General features: G+C 53.8%; 1 protein-coding gene across 2 annotated transcripts; it reads left to right on the top strand.

Annotated features, from left to right (window-relative positions):
• The first annotated feature begins 7830 nt into the window (after positions 1–7830).
• On the top strand, positions 7831–12992 carry SBK3 (SH3 domain binding kinase family member 3). Of its 2 annotated transcripts, none has more exons than XM_010379199.2 (4): positions 7831–8470; positions 9019–9169; positions 9665–9867; positions 11932–12992. In XM_010379199.2, the coding sequence occupies exons 1-4, from the start codon at positions 8426–8428 to the stop codon at positions 12607–12609; spliced, it is 1077 nt and encodes a 358-aa protein (XP_010377501.1). In that variant the 5' UTR covers positions 7831–8425; the 3' UTR covers positions 12610–12992. The 2 variants fall into 2 exon arrangements, with proteins under 2 accessions (XP_010377501.1, XP_030768980.1); XM_030913120.1 differs by lacking the exon at positions 7831–8470 and adding an exon at positions 8567–8675.

Below are 12992 nucleotides of genomic sequence, written 5' to 3'. Positions count from 1 at the left end.
CAAACACTTCATTGGAGGCGGTGGTTACTTTTGGAAGGGAAAGGATTTGGAGAGGAGAATGCACTCAGGATATCTATTATATCTGGAGCATTATATATTTTTCTTTCTTTTCTATTTGTTTGTTTATTTTTGTTTTTTTGAGATGGAATTTTGCTCTTGTCGCCCAGGCTGGAGTGCAGTGGCGTGATCTCGGCTCACTGCAACCTCTGCCTCCCGGGTTCAAGCGATTCTCCTGCCTCAGCCTCCTGAGTAGCTAGGACTACAGGTGCAAACCATCACGCCCAGCTAATTTTTGTAATTTTAGTAGGGACGGGGTTTCACTATGTTGGCCAGGCTGGTCTCGAATTCCTGACCTCAAGTGATCCACCCACCTTGGCCTCCCAAAGTGCTGGGATTACAGGCGAGAGCCACCACCACTATTTATACATTTAAAAACATGCAAGGCAATATTGTCTAGGATTTATGCTACATAGCAAAGTCTTTTGTAATCAAAGAATAATAAACCCCTCATTGGAGACGGTGGTGACTTTTAGAAGGGAAGGGATTTGGAGAGGCGAGTGCACGCAGTGTTTCTGTTATATCTGGAGAATTATATTTCCTTTTTTTTTTTTTTTTTTTTTTTTTTTTGAGACAGTCTTGCTCTGTCGCCCAGGCTGGAGTGCAGTGGCACGATCTCGCTCCACCTCCCAGGTTCACACCATTCTCCTGCCTCAGCCTCCTGAGTAGTTGGGACTACAGGCGCCCGCCACCTCACCCGGCTAGTTTTTTGTATTTTTTAGTAGAGACAGGGTTTCACCGTGTTAGCCAGGATGGTCTCGATCTCCTGACCTCATGACCGCCCGTCTCGGCCTCCCAAAGAATTGTAATTCTTAAACAGAATGGTGGATACGTTAATACTCATTATATTTTGGGGGATATGTGTGAAATGTTTCATTTCACAGAGAATCCCAGCAAGGTTTTGTGCTGTGTATGAGCTGGTCAGAGATGACCATAAGACTTAGCATGTGTGGCCTGTCTGTGCCTTGGGGAATAATAGTTCCTATGTCATAGGTAGAACATAAGGATTAAATGAGATTACTGTAAGGGTATGGAAAGCCCCAGAACGGTGCCTGGCCCATAGTTACTGCCGCAAGCGTATTTGTCAATAGCAATAATAATTGTCAAGCATTCACTGTGATCCGTGGTATGGCTTGTGTTTTCATCCCTTTTTTTTTTTTTTTTTTTTTTTTTTTGAGACAGAGTTTCACTCTTGTTGCCCAGGCTGGAGTACAGTGGCACAATCTTGGCTCACTGCAACCTCCACCTCCCGGGTTCAAGCAGTTCTCCTGCCTCAGCCTCCCAAGTAGCTGGGATTACAGGCATGCCCAGCTAATTTTGTATTTTTAGTAAAGACAGGGTTTCTCCATGTTGGTCAGACTGGTCTCGAACTCCTGACCTCAGGTGATCTACCCACCTCAGCCTCCCAAAGTGCTGGGATTACAGGCATGAGCCACCACGCCCGGACTCCATTATTTTATTTAACAATATTTGGGCCGGGTGCGGTGGCTCAAGCCTGTAATCCCAGCACTTTGGGAGGCCGAGACGGGCGGATCATGAGGTCAGGAGATCGAGACCATCCTGGCGAACATGGTGAAACCTCGTCTCTACTAAAAAAATACAAAAAACTAGCCGGGCGAGGTGGCGGGCGCCTGTAGTCCCAGCTACTCGGGAGGCTGAGGCGGGAGAATGGCGTAAACCCGGGAGGCGGAGCTTGCAGTGAGCTGAGATCCGGCCACTGCACTCCAGCCTGGGCAACAGAGCGAGACTCCGTCTCAAAAAAAAAAAAAAAAAAAAATTTGTTCAATGTATACATGGTACAATAGAAAGAAAATAGCATTACTGTCTTAAAACAGGAGCAAAGGGCCAGGTGTGGTACCTTACGCCCGTAATCCCACCCAGAACGTTGGGAGGCCAGGAGCAGAGGATAGCTTCAGGCCAGAAGTTTGAGACCAACCTGGGCAACATCGTGAGATCCCATCTCTACAAAAACTTTAAAAAGTAGGCAGTGCAGTGGCATGCACCTGTGATCCCAGCTACTTGGAAGGCTGAGGTAGGAGGATCTCTTGAACCCAGGAAGGCAAGGCTGCAGTGAGCCATGACTGTGCCACTGCACTCCAGCCTGGATGACAGAGTGAGACCCTGTCTTAAAAAAAAAAAAAACCAGGAGTGGGGAGGTACAGTGGCTCACGCCTATAATCTCAGCACTTTTCTCGGGAAGCTGAGGCAAGATAATTGCTTGAACCCGGGAGGTGGAGGTTGAAGTGAGCTGAGATCAGGCCACTGCACTCCAGCCTGGGTGACAAAGCGAGACTCCATCTTGAAAAAACATACAAAAACAACAGCAAACAAAAACAAAAACAAAAATAGGAGTGAAAGCATTTCCACCTTTCCTGCGAAGGTCGGTGAACTCATCAGGATGACTATGGAAGGCTGAGATTGTGGTCTACTAGTTTATAACCTCTTTCCAGATAAAGCAAATCAGTTTAAAGTTACCACTTTTTTTCCTTCTCTTTTTCTTTTTACCTTTTTTGGCCCAAGGATGGAGTGGGATGGTGAGTGGGTTATATTGTCAACTGAACAATCTTTGAAGTGTAAACTAATTTTTATGTGTTCTTCCAGTATATATTTTATTAATTGAATTTACTTTAAAAATAACATATAAGTATATATAATACATAAGATATATACTACATATATCACTTAATATATAATATAGGATAGTATATATCATATCTAAAATAATTATCTTAGATATAATGTACATTAGTTTATGCATTATACATATTAATTTTTTTAAATACAGTGGTGTGGGTAGGAGCTGGGGCTGACTTTCATTTCACACAGGAAAAAACGGAAGCACAGAGGTATCCCGGGGATTCCAGACCAGCCTCAAATTCCAACACAGTGAGAGGGTAGAGGCCGCATAGTGAGACCCCGTCTCTACAAAAACTCATCACAACAATGACAATAATAGATGAAAACACAAGCCACAGCACCGGGGATGGTATGAGTGTTGAACAAAATTATTATTGTTGTTGTTGTTAACACACTTGACTTGTTGGCGTGCCCTCGTTTGGCCAGGAGGGGACAAAGCCAGGAAACGGTCACAAAAGGAGCCCTCGGAGGCTGAGGAGCGGGAGGGAGGGGAGGAGAGAGGCACACTGCCCAGCTTTAATGAGGGGTGTGTGTGTACCCTGAGGCCAGGACTGCAACCTCCCCCACCACACCTGCGTGCCGAGGTCACTCCGGGTGACCCCGCAGAGCGGCGTTACTAAATGGGGAGGTGCAAAGCTCCCCAGATCACCGGCGAGCCTCTGGGGGAGGGCTGGGAGGGGTAGAGGCCCACAGCGTTCCCTCTCACTCTCCTCCCGGGGGGGACCCAGGTGGCCGGCTCTGCAGTCCGACCTTTCGGCTCTAGAGTAGCAGATGCACTTGTCCCGTCAGTGCACAGCCAGCCCCTGGTCTCCAGTGGAGGAGCTCAGCTGGAGCTGGGCACCTGAGGTCGGCCTCACAGGACCTGCATGGGCAGGGGGCACAGAGGAACCAGCAGTCACAAGACCTCAAGGCATCCCAGCTCTGCCTCTCACTGGCTGTGGCTCTGTGGCCCATGACTCTGCCGCTTCGTGCCTCACTGTCCCCATCAGGATATTGGAAACCCTCATTCTACCGACCCAGGGCTTGTTGGCAGGACTCCACAAAGTCTTAGGTGAAAAAGAGAGAGAGACCGAGAGAGCGTGACCAGGGCCTGGCACCAAGTAAGCACCAAGTGTTACTATATTACTGTATCATCATCACTGTATTATTTCATTAAAAATTTTTGAGTAAGTAACACATACTCACAGGAAAAATTCAAAAAATGTAAAAGGCACAGTGGTAAAAAGTTCCCTGAAAGTCATACAGGACGTTGACGTTGATTCCTGACTCATAAAGCAAACAAGGCATTTCTTTTCTTTTCTTTTCTTTCTTTTTTTTTTTTTTAATTTTTTAAGACAGTCTTACTCTGCCACCAGGCTGGAGTGCAGTGGTCCATCTCAGCTCACTGCAACCTCCACCTCCCACATTCAAGCAATTCTCCTGCCTCAGCCTCCCGAGTAACTGGGATTACAGGCGCCTGCCACCACACCCGGCTAATTTTTGTATTTTTAGAGGAAACGGGATTTCACCTTGTTAGTCAGGATGGTCTCGAATTCCTGACCTCATGATCCGCCCGCCTCGGCCTCCCAAGGTGCTGGGATTATAGGCATGAGCCACCATGCCCAGTCAAGGCATTTTTTAAAAAATAAATGTGAGAAATTGAAGACAGACTTGTTATTATCTGATTTCGAGAAATTGTTGGGCTGGGTACCGTGGCTCATACCTGTATTCTCAGCACTTTGGTAGACCGAGGTAGCAGGATCACTTGAGCCTGGGAGTTTGAGACCAGCCTGGGCCACACAGCAAGACTCCCTCTTAAATTTTTCATTTTTTATTTATTTTATTTTATTTTTTTTTTTGAGACAAACTCTCGCTCTGTCGCCCAGGCTGGGGTGCAGTGGTGCCATCTCGACACACTGCAACCTCTGCCTCCCGGGTTGAAGCAATTCTCCTGCCTCAGCCTCTTGAGTAGCTGGGATTACAGCCTCTTGAGTAGCTAGGATTGAGTAGCTAGGACGCCCACCACCACACCTGGCTAATTTTTGTATCTGTAGTGGAGATGGGGTTTCACCATGTTGGCCAGGCCGATCTTGAACTCCGGACCTCAGGCAATTCTCCCGCTTCAGCCTCCCAAAGTGCTGGGATTATAGGCGTGAGCCACCACACCTGGCCTCATCTTCAATTGTGTTAAAAAATCATTAAGTATGACAATTTTACTGTAGTTGAGCTAGAAATGTTCCTTACTTTTACAGATAGGTATACCCTAGTGTTTGGGCCCAATTTATCATGATGCCTGTAGTTTAGTTTATACCTTATAGCTTTTCATGAAGGAAAATTTCCAGCATAACCAAAAACAGAGGAATAAAATGAGCCCCTTCCCTCTCACCTGTTTCACCACCCACCTAGCCCCTCATACACACACACACACACACATACACACACATACATTTTCTTTTCTTTTGCCAGGCTGTTTTTTTGTTTGTTTCTCAGAGTTTCGCTCGTTGCCCAGGCTGGAGTGCAATGGTGTGATCTTGGCTCACTGCAACCTCCACCTCCCAGGTTCAAGTGATTCTCCTGCCTCAGCCTCCCGAGTAGCTGGGATTACAGGCATACGAATCACCACACCCGGCTAATTTTGTATTTTTAGTAGAGACGGGGTTTCTCTATGTTGGTCAGGCTGGTCTCAAACTCCCGACCTCAGGTGATCCGCCCACCTCGGCCTCCCAAAGCGCTGGGATTACAGGCGTGAGTCACCGCGCCCAGCTGGCCAGACGATTTTAAAGTAAACACACCAAACTGCTCAGCATTTCCACTTCCAAAAGACTTCAGTATCTATCATTTACTTGAAACTAGTTTGTATGCCCCCCCAACAAAGAAATAAAGATCAAGAAAATATGGCCAAATGGTCACGTCTGTGAAGTCCAGCCAATGGGTGTTCATGACAGCACTTTTTTGCTTTTGTTTTGTTGTTATTATTTTTGTTTGTTTGTTTGTTTTTGAGACGGAGTCCCGCTGTGTTGCCCAGGCCGGAGTGCAGTGTCATGATCTTGGCTCACCACAACCTCCGCCTCCCAGGGTTCAAGCGATTCTCCTGCCTCTGCCTCCCCAGTAGCTGGGATTACGGGCATGGACAGCGCTTTTTCTACTTTTCTGTAGGTTTGTGACTTTCTCCAGTCTAACCTCAGAAGAGTCAAACAGCAAAGGAAGTTCTACCTCTGACCCTCCTTGGGCCCCATCCAGCTCCCCAGCGGCTAGTGCCGCAGCCGGTTTCCTGCAGGTCCTTCCAGAGCCTACGCGTCGCTGCCGTTGCTGCGTCTTTATTAATAGCAGGGCTGTAGTAGTAGTGGGAACACGAGTGGGGCAGGCAGCAGGCCTCTGAGTCACACAGGCCTGGCCCGGGGCCCGCTCCCCTTCTGACCTTGTGTAACACAATCGCTTCTCGGAACCTCAGTTTCCTGCTCCATAAACTGGGGATAAATATTGACCCTTTGGGCAGCTGGGAGGATCCAGTGTAAAGCCCTGCGCAGGGCTAGGCGCGGAACAGGTGCTGAGAACATGAGAGCACCTCTGTCCCTGGCGCTTCCCACAGCTACTTCAGCTCCTGAGTCCTGCGGGAGGAGGGGCAGGGCCTGGACTCCTGAGTCTGAGGCAGGAGGGGCTGGGGACTCTGGACTCCTGGGTCTGAGAGAGGAGGGGCTGGGGGCCTCGGTCTGAGGGAGGAGGGGCTGGGAGTCTGGACTCCTGGGTCTGAGGGAGTAGGAGCTGGGGGCCTGGACTCCTGGGTCTGAGGGAGGAGGGGCTGGAGGCCTGGACTCCTGGGTCTGAGGGAGGAAGGGCTGGGGACTCTGGACTCCTGGGTCTGAGGGAGGAGGGGCTGGGAGTCTGGACTCCTGGGTCTAGGGAGGAGGGGCTGGAGGCCTGGACTCCTGGGTCTGAAGGAGGAGGAGCTGGGGGCCTGGACTCCTGGGTCTGAGGGAGGAGGTGCTGAGGGTCTGGACTCCTGGGTCTGAGGGAGGAGGGGCTGAGGTCCTGGACTCTTGGGTCTGAGGGAGGAGGGGCTGAGGGTCCTGAACTCCTGGGTCTGAGGGAGGAGGAGCTGGGGGCCTGGACTCCTGGGTCTGAGGGAGGAGGGGCTGGGGATCTGGACTCCTGGGTCTGAGGGAGGAGGGACTGGAGGGTCTGGACTCCTGGGTCTGAGGGAGGAGGGGCTGGGGGCCTGGACTCCTGGGTCTGAGGGAGGAGGGGTTGGGGATCTGGAGTCCTGGGTCTGAGGGAGGAGGGACTGGAGGGTCTGGACTCCTGGGTCTGAGGGAGGAGGGGCTGGGGGCCTGGACTCCTGGGTCTGAGGGAGGAGGGGCTGGGGGCCTGGACTCCTGGGTCTGAGGGAGGAGGGGCTGGGGGCGTGGACTCCTGGGTCTGAGGGAGGAGGGGCTGGGGGCCTGGACTCCTGGGTCTGAGGGAGGAGGGACTGGAGGGTCTGGACTCCTGGGTCTGAGGGAGGAGGGACTGGAGGGTCTGGACTCCTGGGTCTGAGGGAGGAGGAGCTGGGGGTCTGGACTCCTGGGTCTGAGGGAGGAGGGGTTGGGGATCTGGACTCTTGGGTCTGAGGGAGGAGGAGCTGGGGGCCTGGACTCCTGGATCTGAGGGAGGAGGGGCTGGGGCCTGGACTCCTGGGTGTGAGGGAGGGAGAGCTGGGGCCGGGACTCCTGGTGTGAAGGAGGAGGGCTTTGGGAATTGTTCCCTGGTCCCTGGACACCAGCGCTCCTGGCCTCTGGGGCAAGACAGAGGCGCTCAGCTCTGGGCCTGTCATCCCAGTTCAGGTGTGTGGAGGGGTCTGTCCCACCCTTTCCTCTGCCCTCAGGCCTGGGCCTTGTTGGGGGTTCACAATATGTTTTGTCCCCTCTGTCCTGGGACTGGAGCCCAGAGTCCAAGCCGGTCTAAGTTTGGAAGGGAGAGGGAGGGGGCAGCCGTCAGAGGGGGTGAGGGAGGGGTGTGGGGGGACAGGATGTCTCTGTCTCTGAGCTGTCACACACACCCCTGTCCCGGGCCCAGAGAAAGGGAGGGACAAAGGCTATGAGAGAGAGTCAGGAACAAAGAGGAGGAGAGAGACGCAGAGACACTGGCGAGAGCGGACGGAGATGCCCAGAGGGGCCGGGAGAGACGGGAAACAGACAGACAGAGAGAGGGGGGCAGGCAGGGAGCAGAGCGTGGGGACACCCCCAGAGTTGGTGGAGAAAGAGTGGGGACAGTGTGCGGACAGAGGAGAGGGGCTGGCGACCCACAGAGACAGGACAGGGAGGGGGAGTCCCACCCCAGAGACCCAAGGGCAAGACAGAGACAGGGAGGGTGGAGAGAGACGGGGAGAGAAGGAGACAAAGACACACAAAAAGAGAGGAGAGACAGAGGGAGCAAGAGAGAGACTGAGAGAAAGGTGTTCATGTAGAAGGAAGGAGAGACTGGGGTTGGCTAAAGAGAGGTGAAGAGAGGGTGGGGGAGTCAGGGCGGTCCCCTGGGAAGCACAGCGAGGGATACACCCAGAGGGTGGCAGGAGGGCACAGAGAGGCAGAGACACTCCTCCAGCTAGACAGACTCGGACAGACAAAGGGTGACTGAGGCTGACCTTGCAGACAAGCTTCCAGCCCTTGGCTCTGCGCAGCGAGAACCTGTGGGGTGCAGGGGGCTGGTCGCTCTCCGGGGAGCCCTGACAGGGGCAGTCCTGCCCAAGGGCCACCCCACATCAGGAAGCCCTGAGATGGAGCGCAGGGCCTCCGAGACCCCTGAGGATGGGGACCCAGAGGTGAGAGACGGGAGACAGGGGAGGAAGACAGAGAGAAAAGAAGGAGAGAGAGGCAAGAGGCAACACGGGGAGACAGAGGAAGAGAAACAGAAAACAGGGAAATGCAAAGACCTCAGAGACCCAGACCCAGGGAGAGAGGATGACTGAGATCCCAGGACACACGGCGAGACCAAGGCCCCCAGAGAAATGGACTCCGAAACACAGAGTGGGATGCACAGGGGAAGAGGATGGTGGAGAGAGAGACTGGGGTGGGCGGGGGGCCCGTGTGGACTGAGGATGCACCCCCGCTTAGGGCTGGGGGCTCCTGGTCCACTCCCACAGACGGGGGCAGGCGGGGCCTCTGTGACAAGGACCCCTAACCTCGCCAGGACACAAAAACAGGTGGCCTGAGTCCGGGTGAGTCACTGTGACTCATCCTCCTCTCTGGGGACAGTGACCCCTGTCCCCTGCCCCCACCCTCCATCCCCGGACTGCGCTGTGACCTCCTCCCTCGCCATTCTCAGCGGACCCCAGACTCGCCCCCTCCTCACCCTGCCCCTCTCCCATAGGAGGACACAGCCACAGCCCTCCAACGGCTGGTGGAGCTGACGGCCAGCAGGGTGACCCCAGTGAGGAGCCTTCGGGACCAGTACCACCTCATCCGGAAGCTGGGCTCCGGCTCCTACGGCCGCGTGCTCCTTGCCCGGCCTCACCAGGGGGGTGAGTTCGGCCACCCAAGGGCAGCCTCCCCAACTGCCACATAATAAGCATTCTGGGAAGCCACCCATCCAGGGAGAATTCCCAGGAGGAGCTGATGGGGGCCCTTCTCGGTGGAAACGCTCTGAAAGTTAAGAGCGCTGGGATCTAGAAACACAGGCCCCACCCCAGAGAGGGCGAGGGGCTGCCTATGGTCCCACAGCAAGACAGGTGTGCAACTCAGGTTGGAACCCAAGTCACCATCATGTCTCTTACTTGATGCCGGGGAAACTGAGGCCCAGAGAGGGTGAGGCGGCTCTGGAAGCCCAGGCCGCAGTCCGAGGCAGAGCAGGGAGGGTCTTCAAAGAAGGTCTCCTCCCACCCACACCTCACAGATGGAGGAGCCCATGCTGCCCATGAGAAGTGTGAGGCTCAGAGAGGTTACACGGCTTCCCTCAGGGCCTGTGCACAGCAGGACCGGAGCCGCCTGAGTGTCCCCCGGACCCATCTCCCCGGCAGGTCCAGCTGTGGCTCTGAAGCTCCTGCGTCGGGATTTGGTCCTGAGAAGCACCTTCCTGAGGGAGTTCTGTGTGGGCCGCTGCGTCTCTGCACACCCAGGCCTGCTGCAGACCCTGGCAGGACCCCTACAGACCCCCCGCTATTTTGCCTTCGCCCAAGAGTATGCGCCCTGTGGGGACCTCAGCGGGATGCTGCAGGAAAGGGTGAGGCTACGAGGGACAAAGGTTGGGAGCGCTTTTCCCAGGTCCAACTCTGTCCCAAGCCTCGTCTCTATCTCCAACTCTGACCCCCAAATCAGGACCCGCCCAACCCATCTCCACCCTGAGCCCCCACATGACCTCCCCCTTTCTAATTCTCAAACAGTTTCTATGCCTGACCTCAACCCTAATCCATCCAATCATCCAAACACAAGCACGGAAGGGCAGGGAGCTGGGGGTGGGATTGAGGATGGACTAGGGTCAATGAAGGGGGTGGGGATGGAGACAAGGTTGGGATTTTAGTTGACTCTGGGGTTAGGGCATGGGCATGGGTGGAGTTGGGTGGGTTGAGTTTAGAGTTGATTATAGATTGATCATGAGTATGGAGAAAAGCATGAATAGGGTTGCAGAGGGAAACAGAGATAGTTGAGGATGTGTATACAGACTGAGTTGGAGATGGGCTATAATGGGGTTTCTTCTAGAAAGAAGACCAGGTCAGGACAGAACCCATGAGATTCTAGGGCCTCTTGAGTTTGGAGATTAGAGGTAGGGATAGTTTCAGGAATAGATTTTGGATTTGAGATAATGTTGGGGATAAATGGAAGGAACAAAAGAAGGAAAGGGATGAGGAAGGTATGTGTGGATGAATGAGTCTCATTGAGAATTAGAAGGGTGGAAGGATGGGTGAGTGGATGGATGGATGGGTGAATAGATGGGTGGAAGGAAGGTTTGGTAGATGGATGGGTGGGTGGATGTGTGGGTGGGTGGGTGGGTGGGTGGATGGATGGATGGATGGATGGATGAAAGGATTGGTGTGTGAGTGGATGGATGGATGGATGAGTGGATGGGTGAGTGGGTGGATGGATGGATGAAAGGACTGGTGGGTGGATGAATGGATGGAAGGAAGGATTGGTGGGTGGATGGATGGATGGATGAAAGGTTTGGTGGGTGAGTGGATGGATGGATGAGTGGATGGGTGAGTGGGCGGATGGATGGATGAAAGGACTGGTGGGTGGATGAATGGATGGAAGGAAGGATTGGTGGGTGGATGGATGGATGGATGAAAGGTTTGGTGGGTGAGTGGATGGATGGATGAGTGGATGGGTGGGTGGGCGGATGGAAGGATTGGTGGATGGATGGGTAGGTGGATGGATGGGTGGATGGATGAAAGGTTTGGTGGGTGGGTGAGTGAGTGGATGGATGGATGAGTGGATGGGTGGGTGGGTGGATGGAAGGATTGGTTGAGTGGATGGATGAGTGGGTGGATGGAAGGATTGGTGGATGGATGATAAATGAACGGTGAATGGATGGGTGAAAGGAAGCAAGGGAGGATGAATATATGGATGTTGGATATTAAATAATTGCATAATTTATTGGATTGCTGACTGGTTGGTGGAACGGATGTTGGATGGACACACTGTTGAATACTGTTGGAAGGAAGGTTGGAAGCTGGCTGGCTAGATGGATAGATAATCAATTGATGAAATAAACCAGGGGATTTTAGAACAGACTCTGCGTTAGAGATGGGGTCTAGACTCGTATAAGACTAACATTAGGGTTAAGAATGAAATTTGAGTTCTCACTGGAGAAGATCTGGACGATCAGATTATAAAAGATATATAAGAAATGCCTGAGTATTTGAGTTAGGAGAATCTTTGAAAGAAGCTCAAAGGAGCTACTGGTTATAACTGGGGTTCCAGTGGGGAAAACTGGGAGACCAGCGAGGAGTTGGTCTATTGGAGTGCAGATATGGCTGCAGGTTGAGGTTGAGGATGACGGAGAGAAAGTCTTTGGGAGCAAGTGGTGGGAACACTGGAGGTAGCCACTAGTCTGGGGTTCTAGATTCTCAAACCCCAAGAGTCAAACCTTTAGGACTTAGGAGTCTACAGCCTCTTTCAAGAATTACTCAGAAGGAACCAACTGGCGTGGTGCCTCAGGCTTGTAATCCCAGCACTTTGCGAGGCCCAGGCAGGAGGATCGCTTGAGGCCGGGAAGTTGAGAACAGCCTGGACAACATACAAAAGACAAAACCAAGACACTCTGACCTTCCTCCTGTCTTCTTGACCTCAGGGCCTTCCCGAGCTGCTGGTGAAACGGGTGGTAGCCCAGCTGGCAGGAGCTCTGGATTTCCTCCACAGCCGGGGGCTGGTCCATGCAGATGTCAAGCCGGACAATGTGCTGGTCTTCGACCCGGTCTGCAGCCGTGTGGCCCTGGGAGACCTGGGTCTGACCCGGCCGGAGGGCAGCCCGACCCCTGCCCCACCAGTGCCTCTGCCCACGGCACCACCTGAGCTCTGCCTCCTGCTACCGCCCGACACTCTGCCTCTGCGGCCAGCCGTGGACTCCTGGGGCCTGGGGGTGCTTCTCTTCTGTGCTGCCACTGCCTGTTTCCCGTGGGATGTGGCACTGGCCCCCAACCCTGAGTTTGAGGCCTTCGCTGGCTGGGTGACCACCAAGCCCCAGCCACCTCGGCCACCACCACCCTGGGACCAGTTTGCGCCCCCAGCCATGGCCTTGCTTCAGGGGCTTCTAGACCTGGATCCTGAGACTAGGAGCCCCCCACTGGCTGTCCTGGACTTCCTGGGGGACGACTGGGGGTTGCAGGGGAACAGAGAGGGCCCTGGGGTTTTGGGGAGCGTGTCCTATGAGGACGGGGAGGAGGGAGGCTCAAGCCTGGAGGAGTGGACAGATGACGGCGATGACGGCAAAAGTGGCGGGAGGACGGGGACAGATGGGGGAGCTCCCTGACCAGGTGACAGAGACAGGTGGCCACAGCCTGGGCCAGAGGCCCTTCCCCCAGCCCCCAGGGCCACCTGGATGGAGAGACAGCTGCACCCGGGAGGACAGAGAGGGAACACATTGCACTCTCCCTACAGCACGCTGGGCTTGGACACGCATTCCTCTTCCAACTGAGGACCCAAGAGTCCAGCTCCTGCCCCTCCTCTCTCACACACAGGGGTCCAGGCTCCCAGCCCTTCCTCCCTCAAGGACCTTTCCTCTTCCCTCCGTCCAGAGTGTCTTTTGTTTTTTGAGACAGAGTCTCGCTCTGTCGCCCAGGCTGGAGTGCAGTGGCACAATCTAGGCTCACTGCAAGCTCGGCCTTCCAGGTTCACGCCATTCTCCTGCCTCAG

The sequence above is a fragment of the Rhinopithecus roxellana genome, chromosome 12, assembly GCF_007565055.1.
Source record: "Rhinopithecus roxellana isolate Shanxi Qingling chromosome 12, ASM756505v1, whole genome shotgun sequence".
Classification (NCBI taxonomy): Eukaryota; Metazoa; Chordata; class Mammalia; order Primates; family Cercopithecidae; genus Rhinopithecus; species Rhinopithecus roxellana.
Note: the sequence above shows the minus strand (reverse complement) of the source record. Positions and strands in the feature narration are given on the sequence as shown.